Source organism: Anthonomus grandis, chromosome 7, assembly GCF_022605725.1.
Source record: "Anthonomus grandis grandis chromosome 7, icAntGran1.3, whole genome shotgun sequence".
NCBI lineage: Eukaryota > Metazoa > Arthropoda > Insecta > Coleoptera > Curculionidae > Anthonomus > Anthonomus grandis.
Genome location: NC_065552.1, coordinates 27840851 through 27865099, shown reverse-complemented (window position 1 = coordinate 27865099; position 24249 = coordinate 27840851). Strand labels below are relative to the sequence as shown.

Here is a 24249-nt window from a genome sequence, read left to right as displayed (position 1 = left end):
TAAATTTCAATTGAAATTAAAAACTGAAAACAAAAACTTATCCTAAAACATTAAAATTAAAACAAAAATTATTTGAAATACTTGGAAGACGTGATTATTGGCCCAAAGTTCTGGAATAAAACAAGTTTTTATCCAAATGCCTGGAATATGATAAAAATACTCACAAAATCTGGAAAATTTTAAAACTTCCAAAAATTCTGGAATTAAAAATTGAAAACAAAATTATTTTGGGACATTAAAATTAAAAGATAAATTATTTAAAATACTTGGAAGGCGTGGAAAATGACCCTAAGGTCTAGGATTAAAATGATGGTTTATTCCAAATGCCTGGAATATTGTAAGGGTGTTCGAAAAATATGAAAAATTTCAATTTTTTTTTTTAAAATTTCAAAATTTTTGGAATGAAAAATTTTAAACAAAAACTTACCGTAAAATAATAAAATTAAAAGAAAAATTTTTGAAATACCTACTTGAAACATGTGGAAAATGACCCTAAAACACAGGAATAAAACAAGATTTTATTCTAAATGCCTGGAATAACATAAGAATGCTCGAAAAATCCGGAAAATGTTAAAATTTATTTCAAAAATTTAAAAATTCTGACTTTAAAAATTTATTTTGAAACAAAAAAGATCAATTTTTTTAAATAATAATAATTTCCCGGAATTGTCGGGGATTTTTGCTCCAAATGCATTTATTATTTCTGTTAAACATGCCACAGTTTGTAAATGTACTTTTATCGCTCCATATTACCTTTATAATAAAAACAATAATTGCTTAAATTTTTAGTAAAATAACTGTTAGTTTGTACTAGAATACTAAAAAAATATAAAAATATTTAAAACATTTGATATTTAAGACAGTTTATATATTGTCTTGTCAGTTTATTCGAAAAATTCAGGTTATCGTGAAAATTAACTCGTACACGTTTGTTTTTGAATCCGATTTCATTAATAATGCATATTACCTAACAAATAGCACAGTTAATATTTTATAGAAAAGCCCTATGACGTCTTAAAAGCTTTTTAATTTCATTAACGTTACATACAATAAACTTCTATAGCCTAAAATTTAATTAAAATTCAAGCAGTCGGCATCTTTAATATCACGAAAATATTCCGTTTCCTGTCCAATCTTTGGCCAATCTATAACTACCTCATAATAATAAGCAGAAAGAACAATGATAATGGTTGACTTATAAGAGCAATAATACGTTACTGGCTCGATTTACATTATTATTTTTTTATGACTAAAATTCAGATCTAATAAAAATAATTAACGGTTTCAGAAGAAGAATAAAAGGTGCATTCTTCCTTATTGTAATTCGTAAGTTTCCTTTACCTAGTTTCATCTCAAAGACAGAAATGGCTGCAATAGGATCCCAATCCGCCGTTTTTTTTGTTCTAAATACCCCAGTCAAGCCTTAAACATATCAACACGTAATTATTTGAATTCTTAGAATATATACTCTGCAATAAAAACCAAAAAGTGATCATACTATAAAATAAAATTTCAAGGTTCTAGTATTAAGGAGAAGTGGCAAGAATTAAATAAAATAAAACCAATTGATAATTCACGAATTCCTGATAATATGAAAAATATTAATGGATTTAATAAGTATTTTACTAATAGCGGTAATAATCCAACAAAAGCAAACTATCATGAACTTTTACAATTTTACATAAATAACAGTGTTTAAAGAGAAGAACATATTTAATTTTGAAAGTATGAAAGTCTCTAGTAAGTTCAATATTACTAAAAATTAAATCCAACACCTTTGGAATCGACAGTTTAAGTATCTCGCTTGTTCAGCTTTGTTTTCCCATTGTTGTAAAAATCTAACCCATATAGTTAATGAGTGCAAAAAGATTTCCCTAAAATTTGGAAAAAGGCATTACGCTTTTACCTAAAGTCTCAAACTCTTCTGAATTCGTTCGATTTAGATCAATAAGTTACCCACCCTTTCCATAGTACTAGAACGAATTCTGGAACATCAAATACGTCACTTTTTAGTTAGTAATCTAATTTTTCTTTATAAGCAACTGACATAATTGATGAAATTATTGCTGAACGTGATAACGGTAGTCACGGCCTTGATATTACTAGATTATAGTAAGGCCGTTGATTGTGCCGATCATCAACTTCTTCGATTAGCATTGTGGAAGTGAGGTAGCAGTGAATTTTTTAAAATCATTTCTAAGTGACTCATTTTAGAGAGTTAAAATGGATGGTAAAATGTCAAAGGCTCTTGAAGTGACATCTATACGCGGATGATAAACAAAACTACTTTTCATTTTTAGCCCATGAATTAAGAGATGCCAAAAATAAAATTAATGAAGATGTAAAAGAAGAGGTGTCTCTTACATCATTAAAATACATGTCTAAGATTAACTTTCTGATATCTGATATGCTTCTTATTGACAACTTAGCGAGTAAGAATCAGATTAGATTTTAAAATAAATGATGATCAAATACAGATGATCGCTGAAATGTAAAAGTTTGGCATGAATGATAGATTCTACCCTTCGATTTAGAAACCATGTATCTGGAATCCTTGAAAGGCTTACATGGTGCAAAACATTAAAAACTCGCTATGGTTGGTGCTTGGATCAAAGTATATAAATTTCATATTTCATTTTTGTTAGACTGTGCTTGGACTATGAGAATAAAAGAAGAATACAAAAGCTACAAAATCCATGTATTCGACTCTTTTTTGGTATTTGCAGACGAAATCATGTACCACATAGGTTGAGTGAACTAAAGTAGCTGAATATGTCTAACCGCAGATTCATGCATTTATTGTTTTTTTATTATATAATTTAAAAAAACCGTTGCCTACCATACCTTTATCAAAATATTTCCTTTTAGTACTAATGTTCGTTATTTCAATCTTAGAAGAAAAACCCTTCAAATTCTTGAACGAACTGAACAGCAGTAGTGGGTGTGATCCAAAGAGCAGTTTCCAAAACTTGGTATCGTTAAGAACAGGCCTAAGCAAAGTCGCCAAAGGGTCACAACCGAACAACACGACCGTTTTGTATGTCAAATTGCTAGGAGAAATCCAAATGTTTCGCATCCGGAGCTAACACGCCAACTTCTAGAAGTACCGGTGTGAGTGTTTTCATTGAAACCATACGAAAAAGGCTTCGTGCACGAGGTCTATCTAGCAGAAGACAGTTACGAGTACCTGAGCTATCCAGGCATAATAAAATGGACCGGTTAAATCGTGAACATGACTTCCATGTAGTGGTATTCCCATCCAAGCTTGCATTCTTTCTTGCTCGGTGCTATGGTGTATGGGTAGCTCAAGCTCCTGTAGTTTAAGTGGTGTTGAGTCATCTGCTTCTTTATATCGACCATCCCTCATCCTCCCATATGTCGAGGCAGCGTAGTTTGTTCTACAGCACTGCGCGGATGGTGTTTATTGGCTTTCGTTAGGAGGGTTCTTGCCTTTCTTGGCAAGTTCTCGATGTCCGTTTTAATCCATGCTATAATACCAAAAGAGTAAGTTAGTGAACTGACTCCATAATTATTAATAGCTTTAAATCAGTTTCTACTATTAAGACTTGCTTTTACTATTAAGAAGTCGACGCACTCTTATAGTGAACTTAGTAGCCAGCTCATTCTTTACAGTTCTTCTTCGTCCATAGCATTAATTATCTGACCGTTTTTTATCTGAAGTCACCTGGTTGTTGTTTACCGTTCATAATGTTCCCAGTTCGGTACTTATCCAGTCCAAAGGTCATTCCTATATCATCAGAGAATTTTTCCACTCTGTTAAGCATCTGTTCTAGTTGATTTCGTGTTTTTAAATCATCCATATAAAGTAGATGGCTTGCTCTTGTTAGTTCTCTCTTATTATTTTTTAGGCCAAATTCATAGCTAGTTGAAATGAGTTGGCTAGTCAATGGGTTCGTGGCAAGGCAGAACAAAAGTAGACTTAAGGAATCTCCATGGAATATACTCCTACGAAAAGGAATCATATTAGTTCCAATGCAGTTACCGTTAGGCACCTGGAGTTTTATTAATGTTCGCCAAGTGAATTTTAAAAAGGAAATGATGTGGATATCTGTTGAATACAATTAAGTACATTAATAAACCATTTATGTGGAACTGCATCAAAAGCTTTTCAGTAGTCAATGTATGCTGCAACAAGGTTTCTCTTGTTATTAAATGCCTGATTGCGAACTACGAGTCGATAGTTAGCTGTTCTTTGAGCCTATTCGTTGAACCGCTATGATGCTATTTTGGTCACAATGTCTGTAAATACGTTCTGTAATGCAAGATGTAATTAGTATATAGAGTGTGGGTAAGCATTTTATTGGTCGATATTTAGCCGGCTTTTGATTGTGTTGGCAGTCCTTGGACAAGAGATATGTAGTACCTTCTGTTAAAAAATTGGACATATTCTGAGGATTACGTCGTTTAGAAGTTCGGTCAGTTGTTGATGTTTTGACCACAATTTCTTAATCCAGTAACTTTGGACGTGATCTGGGCCTGGAGCTTGCCAGTTATGTAGCTTTTTTATGACGTTAGTCACTTTATCAACTGAAAATGGTAAAAATGGCATTTGATTATATGTTTGACACTTTGCTCGTTCTTCGTCCAGCCATTCAGTGTCGAGGTTTCATTCATTCGGTGTTATTAATTGGGTGCCCCAGAACTTCCGATGTTTTCTTTAGTGGTAAATGTTGATGGCAGTATTTCTTGGATCAGCTTTTGATAAAATTGCTTTTCCAAGCGTTCAAAAAGTAAATTATCTTGTAAATAAATCCTTTTATTACTGGATGTTCTAGTCTTCATTTTGGGTTTCCTGATTTATCACTTCTGGTAACGGTGCCTGGTCTGGTGGGCCTAATTTATTCCGCTTCTGTTCTCTCTTGGTCGGCATTGTTTTGCAAATTGACCCTTACCTCTTTTAAGGCCTGTTGATCATCTAATTCTGCTGCAATTTTCCTTTTAATGGAGTTAATTCGGGTTTCTGGGATCAAGCCTAAGGATGACGCGGTATTGGTCAGCGACTCTCTGCACACTAGTCGCGTTCATATTTGGATATTTTCTGCAGAATTCAACATGTAGCTGTTGTCTGTAGCCAATCATCTATTGTCCCAAATTTGTTACCTTAAAGGAAATGCGCATTATAGATTCGTTCATGGCTGCTGTCCATTTTCAGCACTGTCTCGGTACCACTGGCTGAGTTTCCTGCGCAACATCTTCAGCAGGTTGGGTCCTGGTTGGTGTTTGGTGACCCTGTGCAACTTGAGGTTGTGATGGCTGTGATTTTTTGAATGATATTATTGAGGGTATCACAAAATGTTCTTTCAAAAAGCCAAACTTCGAAATTTCGCTTCGTCTATTTCCAGAGGGTATCTTTAACTTAACTAGGCCCAACCATTGAGGGCAGTCAATAATAGCATTGACAACCCGATACAAGAAACACATGTCAATCAGGGTTTTCCTCGCTTCCAAAGAATGTAAATTCAGACTTGATCTAACCGACTCACAGTCATATTCCTCTCTCTGATAACCACACCTGAAAGCCACAACTCTTAAAAAGTTCCTCTGCTCTCTTTCTATTTGATGGACATAACAAAGATATGAAGGAGACCATACAACCGAACAGTATTCCAAAATTCCTAAATTATTGCCTGAAGAAAAAAAAATTTTGGAGCATTTGTATCAAAATATTGCAGTATTCTATTAGATTCAGGCAACTCAATATATTGTCATGTTCATTGTTTTCATTGTGAGCTTGTTAATATAATAAATAAATTTTATGATTTAGAATTTCCTGTACGTGTTTTTTAAATTTATTACGTACTAATATACTATCTGCATTTTTTTGACTGATTTAATTAAGAAATATTTCGATTTGTGAAGTTATATGATGAAGAGCTTCTAAAAGGAAATTTAAATCACCTGGATTTAATATATAGTATATATATAGTGTTCGTTATTAATATTATCTACATTTAACACAAAAAAATAGGTTTAAACGAAACGATGAGATGTGCAATGAAAATAAACTATTTAGGCACTGCTGAACCCGGAAAGGTTGCAAACAGTTTGTGATTGAAGCAGATGCATGACTGCCCATTGGCATGGCAACCACAAATCTGCCGTACAAGTTAAAAAAAAGTACTTAAGCCACTTTTTTGACAAAAATGAGTTTTTTATATCAATCGATAGCCAAATCCACTTGACCACATCTATCTGCGAAAACGAAAATCTAAAAAAGTTTAGCGTTGTTTTTTTATTTGCATGTTTTATGCGACTATTACTTGAATTTTTCCAAAGAAAAAAGACCTGAGTATAGAAAAAGTTGTAGATATTCAGAAATGTCGTAAGTCGACTTAGGTCCTTTTAACTTGTAAAAGCATCGAAGATCGGCCTTGAGCGTTTTTACAAGTAAAAAATATCTTTGCCGACTTATGACTTTTTTCCCTTATATTTTCATTATTGCACTGACCTAAGTCGTTTTTCTTAGTGCAAGTAACAAAATTATTAAAAAAAATTTAACGGAATCGGAAAGAGCATCATCAATTTTTAATAAAAATGTTTTATCCGATATGGAAATATGAAATTTTAATATGTATTTGGAAGAAAATCGTTTTCGTCGATTTTCTCCGTTCCAAGCTGAACAGACCTAGGTAGTACTTTTTTGACTTGGACGGTAGAGATCTGCGACGTGCTTCGCGTGACGTCACATCGGGTGTATTCGATTCGAGATCCTGAGGAAATAAAGTTTCACCAACGTCGACTCATCATTATTTTACGCTTGGCGAAATTCTCAAAATTACTTTCCGATAAATTTCACTGTACGCGAAACCGGCTGCCGGGTTTTGGCTTGGATGGGAGGTTAATTATGTAGGTTACGAGGGGAGTTTATTAGTTTAATTGTTTATTTTTATTTTTAGCGAATTTAATATTTTTAATTTTATTTTATTTAAGCAGTAGGGGAGTTCGTGCCCCTGTGCTCCCTGGCAGCAGCCGCCACTGCTTTTACGACAGGTAGATAACATACCAGAGGACTATTCTTTGATCCCCGGTTCTCCACGGGGTTATTATTGTTATTATCATAAGTAGTTTTTCTACTCCAATTTCAGATATTTGCACCGAATTTTATTTGCAATCTGCAAATGCCTTGATGCACGCGAAAAATTAAAAATCTCAAAGTTTAAAACGCACATATATAACCGAAGGACGTCTTAATCAATCTCTAATCGATTAAATACAAATCAGGTTCAATTATTAAAACCATCAAGTTATATTCCGTGACCGACATTGAAAATAGAGCCGTCACCCTCTGACCGACCTCCAACCCCAATTAGATCCCGGGGACGCCCGGTATATTAATGAAAAGAGGGCGACGGGCGGCGTCTGCGTCGCGACGCCTCTCGTTCTCTTACGTCATCGAACATCGTCGTCGTCGTCGTTATCGATTCGTGCGAGTCGTTGTGCAGCAGCTGCTCTGCCCCAACTGCATCTATTTTCTCGTCCATCCATCCATTCATTATATTATTAGATATAAAAATATAATAACACGCAACGAATTATTTTTTTATCTCCGTCTCTCTCGTCACAACCGCTCGCAAATAAATAAATAAATAATAACGAATTATTCATAGACGCGTTTTACCTTGGTCCGGTCGTACATGGGTGAGACCGTGGGTCGTCAAGTTAAGTTCGCTTCGAATTTGTTGTAAACTGCGCTCTTTTTTTTCAACTAAATATAGTTTTGTGTGAATGTGCGCGCGTGTACATTAATCATATTTCTATTCGGGAGGATTTTCGTGGAAAACAGGTATGAACCTTATTTTTTTAAACTGTAATAGTGACCCTTATTTGTAGAGTGACGTTTCAAAGACTCCGTCGTCCTCTAATAACTAAAATTGCTATATTTGGTTGTTGTTATAATTGTTTATGATGGTGGTTTGTGTGTAATGTTAGTCTGCACATAAATTTTTTTATTATATACAGGGTTAATCGCGACATACGACACGGAATATTATGGCGAAGCCACAGGGTAAAAAAATAAAAAAATTTTGATCAAAAGCGTTCCAAAATATCTTTTAAAATTATTTTTATGATATACAGGGTGTTTCAAAGTGCAGGAACTTTTTCATTCTATATCGTAAATAAAGGTAGGTTTTATTAAGGTTTACCCAGCCTAAACATTAAAGTTGTCGAAATATTTTGTTTTGTGAAAATACTAAGACAGTTTCAATAAAAAATTGATTAACATGCGTTTTCCCCTTTTTTAGCATATTTGCACTAAGGACCATTAAAATATTAAATTTTACACTTCATTTGTAAAAAAATTACTATTTTATACAGGACATTCAAGAATTAGGTTTAAATTATTAGTTTTCACAAGACAATAAGTTGTTTAATTTAAATGGAAGACCCTGTATTTTATATCACGAATAAACATAAAAATATTGTCTTTTTCAAATTTAATAAGGTCTTCGTATACCCCTAAACCTCATTTTTATAAGAAATAGCAATATTTTAAAAACGAATTTTTTTTAAGTTACAGCATGTTTTATTGATTTTTTGTATGTAAAAGTAACTAATTTATGGCGGATAATCAAGTTTAGGCTTAACTAGATATGGCTTTTAAGGGAAAATGTCATTGTAATTCTAGCTAATTAATTACTATGTTTAAATTAAACACCCGATTATAAATGATTACAGCATGCAACACAATAGATTAGCGATAGGTAAAATTGTATGTATCTATTTTCAACTGGCTAATATAAGACATTATACTTAAAAAAATTTTAAAAACAACAATAACGAATAGGATAAAAATTAACAATTATAAAATAGGCTCAAAATGATGACCATCTAATTGCAAACATCGACGCATCCTCTTTTCAAAATTGACAGCGAGTTTTAACAAAATTTGTGGAGTAATACTTCTAAAAGCTTCCCTTATCTGCTCTTCATATTTTCTGATGTGGTCGGAGGTAACTTAAAAATAAAATCTTTCACATATCCCCATAACAAAAAATCCGGCGCTGTCAAATTAGTGGATCTTGGAGGCCAGTCGATAGGATTATCCCTTCCTATCCAACGATTATGAAAATTATTATTTAAAAATTGTCAAACCCCACGGTGGAAATGGGGCGGAGCTCCATCCATTTGAAGCCACGTAGTTTTTCAAAGGCGTACAAGAACATTCTCCAATAATATCGGAAATTCATTATTTAAGAACACCAATTATTATAAAGCCACCCCCATTACTCCTCCCCATACATTAACAGACCATTGTTGATTATGGACTACGCTAAACACATGCGGATTGAAATTGGAGTAATAATGGAAATTATGTCTGTTAAAAGAGCCTTTATTGTGAAAAGTACATTCATCGGTAAATAGAACATTATTACAAAAAATCGTTATCTGTAACCTTAGCCGAGACCCACATACAAGATTCAACTCTTCTATTAAAATTATTTCCCGAAAGTTCTTGGAGACGATGAATTTTACAGGGATCAAAGTGATTTCGGTTTAGTACCCTAGAAACACTTGCTTGACTTTGTTATGATTTTCTGCAATTTGGTTTTGCCCGATATGAGGAACTTCGACACTTCAGCCATAACGGCCAACTCAATATCTTTATTTTCCGTAATGGGTTTTATTTTAGGATCTGTCTTGCACTCAACACTTCCAGTTTCTTTAAATTGAGCCAACAGTCATTTAAAAGCGGCCTTATTTGGATGATTTCTATTGGGAACCCTTACAGCGTAGATGCGATATGCCAACAAGCTATTTTGGAGAAATTCGCCAAGAATAAATATCATATCAATTCGTTCTTTTATAGGGTAAACTTTAATTAAAGGAACACTTTAAGAAAGCATTTAAGTTATTGACAAATAAATTATAAACATGACCTGCCAACCTGTCATTGCCTACTCAGTGAGTGTCGAATAAACAGCAAAAAATCGATATGTTACAATACAACATGTATGTTAAAAATATAAAACATTAGGTATAGGAAGACCTTATTAAATTCGAAAAAGAATTCTTTATTAGTTACCATTTAAATTAGGAACCTTCTCGCCTTGTAAAAACTATAATAATTTAAACCTAGTTTTTGAACGTCTTGTATAAAATGTACTGTAACTTTTTTACAAATGAAATGTAAAATTTAATAATTTAGTGCTTCTCAGTGCCAATATGGTAAAAAAATAGGAAACATCTAATCATATTAAGGAATTTATCATTGGAATTTTCTCAGTATTTTCAAAATACAAAATATTTCGAAAACTTTAATGTTTAGGCTGGGTAAACCTTAATAAAACCTACTTTTATTTTGTTTACGATGTGGAGTCCAAAAATCAAAGAATATGCAGGGTGCTCTATTAAAAAAAAAACATAACTTCATAAAAATAATTTTAAAATATAATAATTTTAAATATTCTGGAAGGGCTCTGATATTTTCAATTTTTTTTATTTTTTTTTTAGCCTTTACTTGAGGGTAAATCATTCCGTGTCGTACGTCATGAATAACCCTGTAAATTTTTTATAGAAAGTATTTAAATTACGTATTAAATATTAATTTAACACTTAATCTATTTTACTCTTCAATATAAACAAATGAAATTTGGTATATTGCAGGAATTGTTACAAGAGCATCTTTTGACATATTCAATTGTTTTCCATCATGTCCTGTTTAAGCGGGAGTGACATTAACGTTCTTATTTTAAATCAGACACTTGGCATATTATTATGTATACCGATGAAAAATAATATTCTGAGAACATTGATTTGCTACTTTTTGTTTTATACTCATAAAAAAAAATATTTTTTTTTAGATAATAAAATAGATTGAAGATTTTAAGTTGAAAGTTTTAATTTTTAATCAAGTAATTACGGAAAAATAGTTTAATTGTATTTTATGACTAATTAAAGATTCACGTAATAAAATACAATGAATATTATTTTTCGGTGATTACTTCATTAAAAATAAAACTTCCACCGCATTCATGGCACCCTATTTCAAAATTTAAAAAATTGCTTTTTTCTATGAGTATAAAATAAAAAGTGACAAATTTGGTATTATTGTTCTCAGAATATTATTTTCTATCAAAATATGTATTATTATACCAATTGTCCCGTTTAAAAAAAAAAGTTAGTGTCACTTCCGGTTTAACAGGAAGTGTCGAAAAATAACAGAATATGCCAAAAGATGCACCTGTAACTATTTCTCCGGTATGTTTTCTAGATTAACTTAGTTAAATTGTAGTTCTTTGTTTAATATATTACAATTCAATTCACCATGGTTTGGTAACATTCGTCATTTTAGTAATAATTATAAAGAAAAGATTAAGTAATACTGAGTTAAAAATATTACCATTACACCATCAAAAAAATCATTAATACCATAAAGTTTGACCCTTATTTTTTTAACCTCAGCCTTTCTAGACTCTTGATAAGACAGCAGATATGCTGTGGAATCAAGTAGATTGCTCCAACATGCTTTTGACAAGAACCCTAATGTTGCCAAACTAAGAAATTATATAAGAAAGAAAAAGGTTTTTCATGTAAAAATTGCAGCTATGTAGTGTAGAGTCTGATGATGATGAGAACTCGTCGAAATGCATTACTCTTGACAAAAGATTGGCATTTTCATTTGTGGCGAAAAGTCTTCCCGCCCTTCCTAACCCGCCTTATTATAGCCACTCTACTTCAAGAATGGACTTACAAATAAGAAAGTATGTTGATACCCTCAACTGAAAGGATCACTTGCTGTGTAATTTGTTAAATAACTTTCGTTGAAAAATATTAATTAAGAAACTTAACGATTCAGAACCTACATAATTTTCTATTCGCTTATTATTAACTTCGCAATCCTACCTGTTCCCAGACCGCACCCGAAAAAGTCACATAGAACATCTGCTATTGTCAGACTTCTAGATTTACTGGACTGTATTATTTATTTTTAAGATAAATTGAAATATATGGTTTTCGAACGCACATTAGTGATGCACAATAGCTTACCTTATCTTCGTTGGAGTCGGGCTTGGTAGCGCTACCATTGCATCATTCCTTCCATATCAGGCACTCACACTTTATACAGGGTGATTCATTAAGAATGCGCAATCTCTGAATAAATAACAGTGGCTTAGGATTCTTCACTCTGAATGTTTAAAATGCAAATAACTTAAACACTGATAGAGTTACATGAAATAAATAAAAGCTTTTTTATTCAAAATTGAACTGCCTTTTAGATTTTCTAGTCGTTTTAGCCATAACTGATTAGGCAAAAAGATATGTTGTAATTTACCTAACTAACAGGGAGTAACTAACGCCCTGTATGGATAATGCTAAATTCACCACAAAATTCAAAATTTTCATGTCAAAACACATAAAGTCGCCAATTTTCAAGACTGTTTAAAATCACAAAATTATTAAAAAATTTTAAATTAAAATTCCAACTGTAAATACCCTGTATCTCGTAAACCTGCAACATTTGTATAAGACATGTTGAGCTCAATCGCCATATTTTGGAGCATCTTCGGTTCGGAGATTGCCCATTCTTAATGATCACCTTGCATAAAGTTTAACTCTAAAGTTAATTCATTTAATAATTACCGCAAGAAATTACCAACGGTCGATATTTATAAGGCTGTTAGCTGTTTTACAAAACCTACTTACAAGTGTGTAGGTACTAATTCACGTATTTCCTTCCAATTTTTGGCAATGCATTTTATCTGCATTGCGCAAGGTCAGTAAGGTTGCGTATTTTCGCGGACAATATATTTTAAATAAAATAATTAATTATTAAAGAACCATCCTATAATTTCCCCCAGTTAAATTTTCCCAAAATAATTTAAAAAAATATTCCATATTAATTAATTAATCTTGAATTGATATCCAATAACATCTAGAAAATAATTAAATTCGCATAGACGACGTAAATACTTAAAAAGGCATTTACTAATTTCTGCATTAAACCTAATAATAACAATACATTAAGGGTAAAAACACACGAGGCGGTTTGCAAGCGGTTTGCGCCGCGACGGCGGCCGGTGGACCGCCGCTCGACTTAAAACACACGCGACGGCTTTTGCAACTACGAACGGCACGAAAAATTACAAGACCAGTTTGATGTTGCCAAGCTTTGCGTACAGTTTACAGTTTTTTATTTATCGTGAGCAAAATGGACTCCGACAGTGAAGATGATTTTTTATTTTTGTTGGCGGCATCGGCACTGGCATTACGCAAAAAACCAAAAAAAAAAAAAATAGAACGAAACGTAAGCTATGGATACATCCCATAGTTATGGAAAGAAACAAGAAGGGATATTTCAATACCATCTAAAAGGAGATTTGTGAAGATCCGGAAAATTTTTTAAATTTCACCAGAATGTCAAAGGAATCATACCAGGAGTTACTTTTATTGATACAAGAGCCATGTACAAAAGCTAATACCATTATGAGAGATAGCATATCAGTGCAAGAAAAGCTTTTGATAACTTTAAAGTAGGTGATGAATTTATACCTATTTCTACAATTTTTGTCTTTATTAAATTATTGGTTATACCCCGTTTGCCTGCCTAATGAGGATTTAGTTACCTACTCCACATCTACTCGAAATAGTATTAACTCAATGGAAGTCTTAAAAAAACGCCTAAAAATGAACTAGATATAGATATAATATATTTAAACACAAACAAAAACAAACAAAAAAAAACTAAATTAAACTTATATGCCTATAAACTCATATGCTCTGAACCATCAAGAGAATATGGTGAGAATTGGGATTCGGGTGGCGCAACTCGTTGTAGCCCAGAAGGCCCTGGCTGATTCTGAAGGTGTGGTGTTGAAGTTGGTTGATGTTGTTGTGGTAATGAATTCTGTGGAGGCAATGAATGTGTATACCATGATGGTGGTTCAACGTGGGGTTGGAAGTGACTAGGTGGTTCGGAGAATGTAGTAGCATGATGTTGGTGTGGAGGTGGGCAAATATGCCTATTTAATAAAGCCATCAATTCCATTCTGACCAACAACTTGTTATCAATTGGAATTTTTTTAAAAAATGGCAACAATGACAACAAAAAATGCTTGTCATCATCCACACTTTCTTTTTCTTTCATCAGTTTTCCTTTTTGAATATCGGTGTGTGTTTGAAGAGCTTCACACAAAACTGTTTCTACCGAATCATTTTTTTTCTTCTTAATGCGCTCTTCACCATAATGCTGTTGCTGCTGCCTTTTTCGGGATTCCCGCTTGGTTGTATTTGGTTGATCTGGTGGCTCTATCGATGCATCTTCATCTGTACCTTCCTGAGGCGTGGCTGCAGTCTCATCATCTGTGGCTGCCAATTCATGTGTTGCATCGAGCGAACTCTCTGTTGCCCTTCTTTGGACCACATCCGACAAAAATGAGAGCTGTTGGGCACACATATATGGGGTTTTTCCTTTCCGGCCTTGCCCAGATTTGCCTTTACTTTCGGAAAGGTGTTTGGAATATCTGTCCCTGACATTTTTCCATTTTTTTTGTAGCATAGGACCTAAAAAATTAACGAAATTTTATGTTTTTTCAGGTACCTAACAACTGGTTGTTCATTTGTGGATTTGCTCTATGCATTTAGAATTGGAAAATCTACAGCAAGTTTGATTGTTCAAGAAGTTTGTAAAGCACTATGGGCGCATGTTAGGCAAATGGCTTTTCCAGTTTTAAATGCCGAAAAGTGGATGGAAATCGCATGACAATTTGACAGTTGATTCATTTAGCAAAGGGAATCCAAGAGCATTAAATGGCCGAGATAAATTTGCAAATTATTTTGTTAATATTTATCCACTAGAGTGGCAAAACGAATCAATATAAACTATATGTATATTATACCATTATTATTAAAATAAACGTACCTACTTATAGCATATAATATGTACATACCTATAATTTTTTTTTCCTCAACAGAAGCAGCTGCGCTTAGAAATTCTGTAGTAACTTCTTCCCATGCCTGTTTTTTTTTTATTCTGTTTGAATAATTATCATCACGCATATCCCAAATCGCTGGCCTCAATTGAACCTCAGTAATTAATTTTTCTATGTTGAATTCCCTGGTTTCCATAATAAATGAACACTTTTCAACACTGCACAAAAAAAAACGCACCAAAAAACCCTACGTGTGGTTTGCAACACAGAAGATAAGTAAATGATGTGCCGCGGTAGTGCCGCTAAAGCAATAAAAACCAAGCGGCGTGCCGGCGGCCCATGGTATCGAGCAGGGTACGCGCGTCGGACGCCGCGTTTTATGGGATTAGGCGGCGCCGTCTGTTTCAAAGCTCACAAGTCCCATAAACGAGGCGTCGAGCTCGACCACCGCGCGACAACCGTCGCGGCGCAAACCGCTTGCAAACCGCCTCGTGTGTTTCCACCCTAAGTGTCTAGCGAATAACGATATCTAAAGTTAAATTTAATTATTAGAACTTGATGGCTCGAAAGTCATGCTCGAAACTGAAAGAGGTGTAGAAGAAGTAACTGCTGATAAAAAAATGTTCATACATTATTAATTTTTAATTTGTAGCTACCTATCTTACACAACTAATCTACATAGACCTCTCCAAGACTTTTGATAAATATTTCACAAGGGGACGGGCAAACTCAGATGGCCCGAATATTAATTTTAAGTCTAGAAACAGAGGTCACCATTTTATAATTGGACTTTATCCCATTAATATTAAAGTAAATAAACCAAAAATGAACGTAAAAATTACTCGAAATGGTAATGAATCAGCCCACTTTATTATTATGAGCTTTTGAATTTTTTTTTTGGCCATTTTGATTTTTTGTGGTATGTAAAATGTAGAAAAATAGAGATTTCAGACATTTGGTCAACTTTCATTATTTTATTTGTTTTCCAAAATGTAGCTCTATAAATTGCAATAAATTGTATTTTCCAAATACCTTAAATTTAAATCTCTGAATATAATTTAGTAGTCGGTATGGTACGTGATTTCTAGATTCCCATATAATTACACTGAGCCAGTAATTAACATCACATTGTTTGTAGGCAGCATTTCGGTTATACAGGAAGTAGGTGTCACCTTCGTTATTTTCAATGGAACACCCTATGTATTATTACATTTTTTAAATTTTACATCAGAATCTAAATACTTTTTGTGTATAATGTCCTATATCTAAGTCTCACCGTCTTTGACATATTTTAGTTTTTATGTCAAAAATGATGTTTGCAGACCCTACAATAAATATAAATTTTTCCTATAAGGAAATCTTTATCATCATATTTTGGTCGGGTTCCTTGAGTGGGGAAATATTGTTTAATAAACTTTATATTAAATTTCGATAAATATCAAATAATTTTCAATAAATAACACAGGTTGGTCAAAAAAGAAGAATATACATGAAATTCTAATCGTCTAAAGTGACTTTTTTCAAATGGAAAGCTCCTCCTATTTTTATAATTTAATCGTATTAAGTATTAAAAATAAGGCTAACTTTGTATAAGAATCCCTATTGCGAAAATTTGTAGTTTTTAAAATATTTACAACTGAATATTTTTCTATCGTATACGGTTCCTAAATTGTATCAATTACTCTTGCGGTTATACAGTCCTGAAGAAGGCTATGTTTAAATTGTTAAAAATTTATTGAGGGTTGCGGTATAGTTTGCCCCTTTTATAAATTGAGGAGATTAAATACCAATTAGCTTTAAATTATCAAGAAGTGGTAGTTAATAGTCAAACATTAAAAAAATTAAATATTGAAGATCTTGGTAGAGGAGGGGTCTATATATGGGGAAAGACCTTGTACCTACGTTAGAAATTTAAGTTTATGTTATATTTGTTTCACATAGATATAGTATTTTATATTTTTTTCAATTATTGTATAGGAAAATAGTGACAAAGGTATGTTGCTTACTAAAGAAAAGTTAAATTAAAAGATAGCAAATTTAAAGTTAATTTCGGCAATAAGGTGTTTATGGCAATGCAAATTTACATGGCATTATTCATTATTTATTTTAGATCCGATAAAAGCACAACAGTTTATTCGGGAGAAAAAAAGATGGCTTAAGCTCTGGAGGATCAAAAAATTCGACTTCATTTTTTAGTCAAACAGAAAAGAAAAAACAAAAACATCAACTGTTTAATTGCTAATAACCAATTTATTTTAGCGACTGTTTCTTTAGATCAGAATTTTTAAGTGGTGGGGTATACGTAACAGTTACCTGTTACCGTAAAGTTGTCAATCAAAGGAGTAACCGCGGTTCTTACCAATTTCACGCTGAGAATTGGCTAATGTCTCTACTTGTCATCTGTCAATTATCAATAATAAATCATGCCAGGACGATTGAATTACACTCACGGAGATTATTTAATTTTATTTATTAATTACGCAGAATGTGAAAAAGTTATTTTAAGGACCTGTCTTACATTTGCGACCCTATTTACGGAAAACAAAATCATCTCCAAATACTGTCAAGAAAATTATGCAAAACTTTGTCAGATTCGTAAAAGTCAATGTGCAGAAAAATGACCAGAAAAATTAACTAATTATTACCAAAGAAAATATTCAAATAGAATGAAGAGTTACAAAAATTATTTTAATAAATGTTCAAATTGATGCTCTTGAAATTTTAGACATTTCTCGCACTTGCGTAGTAATTCTTAGTGGAGGCTCTCCTTACTGACTGAGAGTTACGTTCTTCAAATGCAGTTCTGACTCTCCACAGACAATCTTCCTTGGCGATTATTGCGATGTTAAAAACGTTATTGTTGACTCTTCGTCCACATAAAAAAATTGAGTACTGTCAGATCTGGGGGGTGAGGTGGCCAAAGATGTGGTCCTGGACCTTGTATATCTGTATTTGTTTTGTCGCTTTGTTTTCTGTTCTTTAAGTAACTTGTTACGTTACATCAGTTTAGAGAGCCTACTAATGGAAATATTTTTTAAAATTTGTATTAGTCACTCATGATTTATCGTATCAAATGCTTTTAACACGTCTAAGCACTTATATATTTCTAATGCATACTCAGAAGACTTTCTTTAAAACCAATTATTCATAGATATATTTATAGTTTCCAACTGCATTTTTACGTAAGTACTAACTAATTTTAAGCAGTTAAGAACATTAAAAAAAAAAAGATTTTAACATACAGAAGGTATTCTTGTATTATATGTTAATTTTAATAATTTATTCTTTTGTTAGGTAACGAATGTACCGCAATGTTAATGATTGGTATTTTCAACACCTAATAAAATCAGTTTCTTAATTATAAATAATTTTCTCACCTAAAGAAACAACTTTCATGTCAAAGTAACTTTTTGATATACTCTGTCTATAGTAAAAAGAACCAAAAGTAGTACCATAAGACCCGACATTGATTTCGCTATAAAACAAATTTGATTAAACGTGAAGTGAAATGGGAAGATTTAATTCTTAATGACCTGGCTTTTATTAAACTGAATTTATCGCAACTCCTCTATTTAAAAGATGTACACATCTGATCACTTCATTGGTTCCACAGGATAATTACCATCTACCCATCCTTACATCCATTATGGTTTCGAGAGGCAATTGGGGTAGATGTAATGACCAAATTTATACTTCAATAAATTGTTACCTAATTAATGAGCTAATAGGTTAATTGGAATTATGTGCTTCAACAAGATTCCCTAAATTTTATGCTAAATTTAGATATACTTTATGCAGTTACACATATTACGTTTCTTTTAAAACGAGTGTCGCGGCACTTTCCAAAATGGTTTTCTTCAGCTCTTAAAAATGTGTTAATGAAACAGGCGCATAAACTATTTAAAAGGCCAGGTTCTAGAGATGACTATAACTTTTTCTAGATTACGCTAGGAATCTAAATTACTTGCAAAAATCTGTTTTGAACGTTATGTTTCTGATTCTTTGGTTGCGGTAGTAAGAGCATGTTGCTAATTCCAATTTCCATTCCAATGGTTATTTGGGCCTAAGTTTATGCAATTTTTATCATAGATTTTTAATTTTTCCGTGAAACTGAAAAACTCTTTTTGGTTTAATTTGTGACCACAGATTATTCTTATTTTTTGCTATGGTGTGTTACAATTCCAAATATTATCTTTTATTAAAACCTGCAGTTCACATTCTAAAATTAAAAATGTTTAATTATAGCATTTAATCTTATGCCGAATTTCTTTAAGCCAGTTTTCTGAAATGAATTATTAAAGCTTTTCCGAGCAATCCCCTACATATTAAATATGTGCGGTGAGGTAATAAAATGTACACTTATAAATATTAAAAGCAGAGGTTTCTAATTAGGTTAATTAAGTTACAATATGTTGAAATATTAATTAATTCAACGAAAGCGTGTGTAAAGATTTTTTAGATTACACATCATTGTTCACTAAAATCTACTTTTTATATAAATTCCCAGAATAAAACAGGACTTTTGCTTTTATTTAAGAACTGGGTTGTTAACAATTTAAAAACAAATTACGAAGGTATTAAAAGACATTGGGTTTAATGCCAAAGAATTCACAACTTGGCTTGTGGTCAGCATTTTTTTAAGTGCAGGTGTAATTTTCATGTAGAATAAAATTAGACAGGTGGAACATCTGTGTTTCATACCAAATTTTGTCTATCATTAGTTACTTATAGTGAACAGAAACATATGGGATAACACAAAGGAACCACAGGTCAAATTACTCACCAATCAAAATAATAATTATGTTGAATGATTTGTTAAGCAGAAAAATATTTTTCTAAAATCGTTTTTTTTTTCAAATGCATTCAAATACATATTGTGTTCTTCCCACGACTATGGCCTTCGGAATAATTTCAAGATAAATTGTCGGTCTATGTTGATTTCACCCGTTCATTAAGTTATTGTGGTTTTTCTGTAAAAATTTAATGTGCAGCATTCCCCATAAAATTTGAATAGTATTTATTAGTGTAATAAAAACATGTTGCTAATAGTTAGAAGGATGTCCTGTTTTTATTTTTTAAATAGTTTGTTGTAATTGTTTTCAGGTAACACTTTAAAATTTATTTCAAATAGAACGTGTGATAGTCCAAAGTTTAATGTTTTTTAATTAGCATAAATAAATTGCCTTGGTTCTTGTTAAAAAAATCATGATTTATTAGAGTTATTATAAATTACAGTTGACACTGAGTTAAGGATTTAGATACAGTTAGGTCAGACAGTTTTGGTTGGAGAATTTTACTGATTTATTTGTGTTTGAACATGTAGATTTTATGCATAATTGGATATACATAACTTAACCCTTAAAGTATTCTTTTATTAAAACGATTACAAAATAGAGGACTTCCTTCGGTTTTAGGGTAAAAATGTGATCATGAGTGAACGATATGCAAATATTTGTTCAACATAAAAACACTTTTTTTTATACTTCTGCAAAACATTTTATTTAGCTAACCGTTTCTACCCTAATAACATCATTAGGATAACTTTTCAGTTTGCTTTTTTTACATTTGTAATTTAAATAAATAGTGTCCAATATATGTTTTTCAGCGTTAAATATATGTATGGATGGACGAGGTCCTTGCAGGGATGGAAAATAGACAGACTCTCTTAATAATTCGTGTATAGTCTCGGGCAGTGGCTTTCAGCATTCTGTAAACATTTAATGAAAATAGTCGCTATTACAGGGGCCATAAAATCAATGCTAAACAAGTATATCATAACTAATCTCATCAATACCTCATACATTTTGATTTAATTTGTAAAAATGATTTATCAACATCATATATACCATCTACAGAAGATTGAGAGAAGGTAATCTAGTGAGGCGAAAGCCTTGGGGATGCTATCCCTTACATCGAGGGAATCACGCTAGTCGATTAGCCTGAACTTAGGAACATGTGAGCAAAATCAATTATTTAACAAAATATTTGAATGCAGGATAATGCGACTCCACACACAGCTAGAATTACAGAACAGAAAAACAGAAAATTTGTGTTTTTTAGACTGGCCAGCTCGATTACCTGATCTTAATCCTATAGAGCATGCCTGGGATATGCTTCATCGAAGAGTTTTTCAGGGCCAGAATCAGTTCCCGAACCGAGATCAGCTATTTCAAGCTCTCCAACAGTGTTGGATAGCAATTCCTCAAGAATATCTGGATAACTTAATCCTTAGTATGGAAAGACGTAGAGCCACAATCAGTGCACGATTTTTTTTCTTTTCTATTTTTTTTTTGTAAAATTTTTGATTTCAAATTTTTTGTTTCGAATATATTGTAAATAAATTCAATTTTTTTTCACGGAAATCAGTATTTTGATATCACGTGATAATTTATTTGTTATGCGGGTATTTTCATTTATAACGGTTACAAAAAATATTTAATTTAAAAATTTAAAACCACTTCCATTAAAATAATGCAATATCCCCAGATTTTAAGCACGTATGTATATCAACTTAGTGATACTGGTTTATCATGACTATCAATTTCATATAGGACGTTTTTTTATAGGAGTAGTATCAATAAAAATAATCGTATAAAAGGAGGTCTTGACGATCATAGCAGCGGAACTTGTCCCTACAAAATGTCTTAATTTACTAAACCAAATAATCTAATATCTTATTTATTTTCAGGGTGGTTACCCAGCCAAACTAAAAAAAGTCCTAATTGTAACAGCGCCGTTGTGGTTCAAAGCTCCATTCAAAATCCTGCGCTTGTTTGTGCGCGAAAAGTTGAGGGAGCGCGTGTACACGATATCGGCTGCGCAACTGCAAGCGCACATACCCCGAGACTCGCTGCCACTACATCTGGGCGGTGTCCACGCGCTGGACCACGATGCGTGGCTCGAGCGCTGCGCCTCCTCGTCGATGAACCACGACCTTTTACTCAGGGCTTCGCCCACCGGTTTACCGCCTTCATATGGTGAGTACAGTTGTATACGATTATGTTATGTACACTATACAGGGTGTTACAGAATCAGATGCTGATCCTTAAGCTTAGGTCATTTTAAGAAGAAAAGTTTAAGTTAAGCTATGTTCTAAACTTTTGAACTACAGGGTGTTTAAATCTTAAGAAAAATTAACACGCTTAAAGGCCCTACACATTCACAGGCGGCCTGCGCAGACTTATTCTGTACGGGCCAAACTGGAATATACATGCGTGGATATAAATGCGGCATTTGCGCAGTTCAAATATTTGGCCAGACGATTTTCAGGTTCTGCTTGATATTTGCCTGCACAGACTTGTCAAAACTGTTAGTGTGGATGCTACAGAGATCGAATTTGTTAGTTTTAATTCAAGAGAAGCAAGGTCATTGGTGTGAATTATGGCAAAAGAATAAAAATAAAGTATTTATTACTGAATTTATTTAATTACATAGGGCACATCCATGTTTATCGAAGGTGAAAAGTAAGTAGTCCATGGACAAACATTAAAAGCAAGCGGCATATAAAGTTCTAATTTAAAAAATTCGTGAAATTGATGAGAATGCAAGTGAAGAAAGTGTGCTTAAAAACATTAACAATTTACGCAGTTCATTTAGAAAAGAACTGAAGAAAGTTAAAAGTTCTATGTCTACCGAAATGGAACAGTTTATTCCCCGCATTTGTGGTATTACACTCTTCTAATATTTTTAACGAATCAAGAAACCCCTAGGCGTGATATATCCAATATAACGTAAGATAGTAACGAAAATGAAGAACCGTTGAATTGTCAGGTAAGAATGCATAATAAAATACACATTCCAAAAAAAAACTATAAAATAAAAATGTGATATACCTACTACATAATTCATTAGTTTATATGGCATAGGAGACACAGCAAATAAAAGCGCGATTTGTAAACGTTATTAAATTGCTAATTAAAAAACAAACAGTATTATTATCAAATTCTAAAAATATCATATTTTGCATACCTACTACTAGATAGCTAAATGTGCATTGTTTTGTAATATCATGTTGCCACGGAACAGAACCTTCGTTGTTGAAATATCTGTAAAACTTTTCCCTTACTGATTTGGCATCAACGAAAGTATTCCAGTTGTTTCCATTATGTAAATGTATAAATATTTTTTGTTCAATGCAAAAGCCTCGTCCCCTATAAACGCATAAGGCAACGTTTTTTTGCACTTATGGCGGTTTTTTCTTCTACAGGCCACTTCAATTGGTTTTTTTAAGCTTTTCATAAAATTTTGTTGTTTCTATTACTCCTCCACCAGATATTCTTTCATTGACACCAAACTCACACATAATAAATTTATAGTTTCCATTCACTAAGGCCGTTAGAACCATACTGAGGCTGTCTTTATAATTATAGAAATAAGAGTCACTATTTATGGGAGGTATAATTTCCATGCAATAAGGCAAATTCCATCTTTGTTCAAAAACATTGGCAATGCGTTTCCATTCTTCACCGGATGGAAACTAGAAAATAAATATTAGTTAGATCCCTTCACAGCAATGCTTCCTGCTACATCATATAATAGTTACAAAATCCACGGGACATCAACATACCCCAGTAAAAAGAAAAGCTACTAAAACTGAGTCTTGAAGCGATCCGTAAAAAATTAGAGCACAGAAGGACGAAGATGAATTTGATGCGAAATAATAGTTAATAAATTGAGAAAAATATCAGATCAACAAAGAATTTTTTAGTGAAAAAATTATTGATGTTTCATTTGAAGCTCAGTTAGGGATACTGAATAGAAATACATTGTCGTTTAATTGTGAACAATACTGCTCAGGATATTGCATTATCTACAGCACTGAGTACGTTCAATTATAGTTATTCTGAGAGATGGAATGCTCAAAGAACATCATCAATACAGGGTGTCAATTTGAAAATTTTCAATACAAATATCTCTCAAACTAATAAAGTTAGCAAAAGGTAATTTGGTACAAATGTTATTCAAGTAGGGGGAACTAGAATCCTAAATTTTATACAGGGTCAAAGAAAGGTATATGTTAAATAAAATAAACTCTGTTTTTATGAAGTGTTATTTTATTTAACTAGATGCTCAAAACGCACTTCATTTTGACCTAACAAAATTATAATTTATTTTCGAACTCATTTCTCACATTTTGAAACACTTCTCTTGGCATAGATATACATTCTGTAAAATTCCGTTGCCGAAGATCATAGAATGAACCTGGTTGCGTTTTAAACACAGCAGTTTTTAAGTGACCCCAGAGAAAAAAGACGAGGGGTGTTAGATCTGGTGATCTCGCCGGCCATTTTATTGGACCTCTTCTTCCAATCCACTGATCTGGAAACGCATCATATAAAAATTAATAAATAGATGCTCG

At 32.6% G+C, this 24249-nt stretch overlaps 2 protein-coding genes across 3 annotated transcripts in view; one reads left to right on the top strand and one right to left on the bottom strand.

Annotated features, from left to right (window-relative positions):
* LOC126738560 (tyrosine-protein phosphatase non-receptor type 9) overlaps positions 1 to 24249 on the top strand; it is a 48583-nt gene that overhangs the window by 12177 nt on the left and 12157 nt on the right. For both annotated transcript variants that reach the window (XM_050443944.1, XM_050443942.1), the window contains exon 5: positions 21580 to 21868. In XM_050443944.1, the coding sequence (XP_050299901.1) occupies positions 21580 to 21868 (289 nt within the window). The remainder of the gene's footprint in view (positions 1 to 21579; positions 21869 to 24249) is intronic.
* Positions 13649 to 15387, bottom strand: LOC126738562 (uncharacterized). The gene is made up of 2 exons (XM_050443950.1): positions 14910 to 15387; positions 13649 to 14523 (listed from the first exon to the last, which is right to left on the bottom strand). The coding sequence occupies exons 1-2, from the start codon at positions 15085 to 15087 to the stop codon at positions 13724 to 13726; spliced, it is 978 nt and encodes a 325-aa protein (XP_050299907.1). The 5' UTR covers positions 15088 to 15387; the 3' UTR covers positions 13649 to 13723.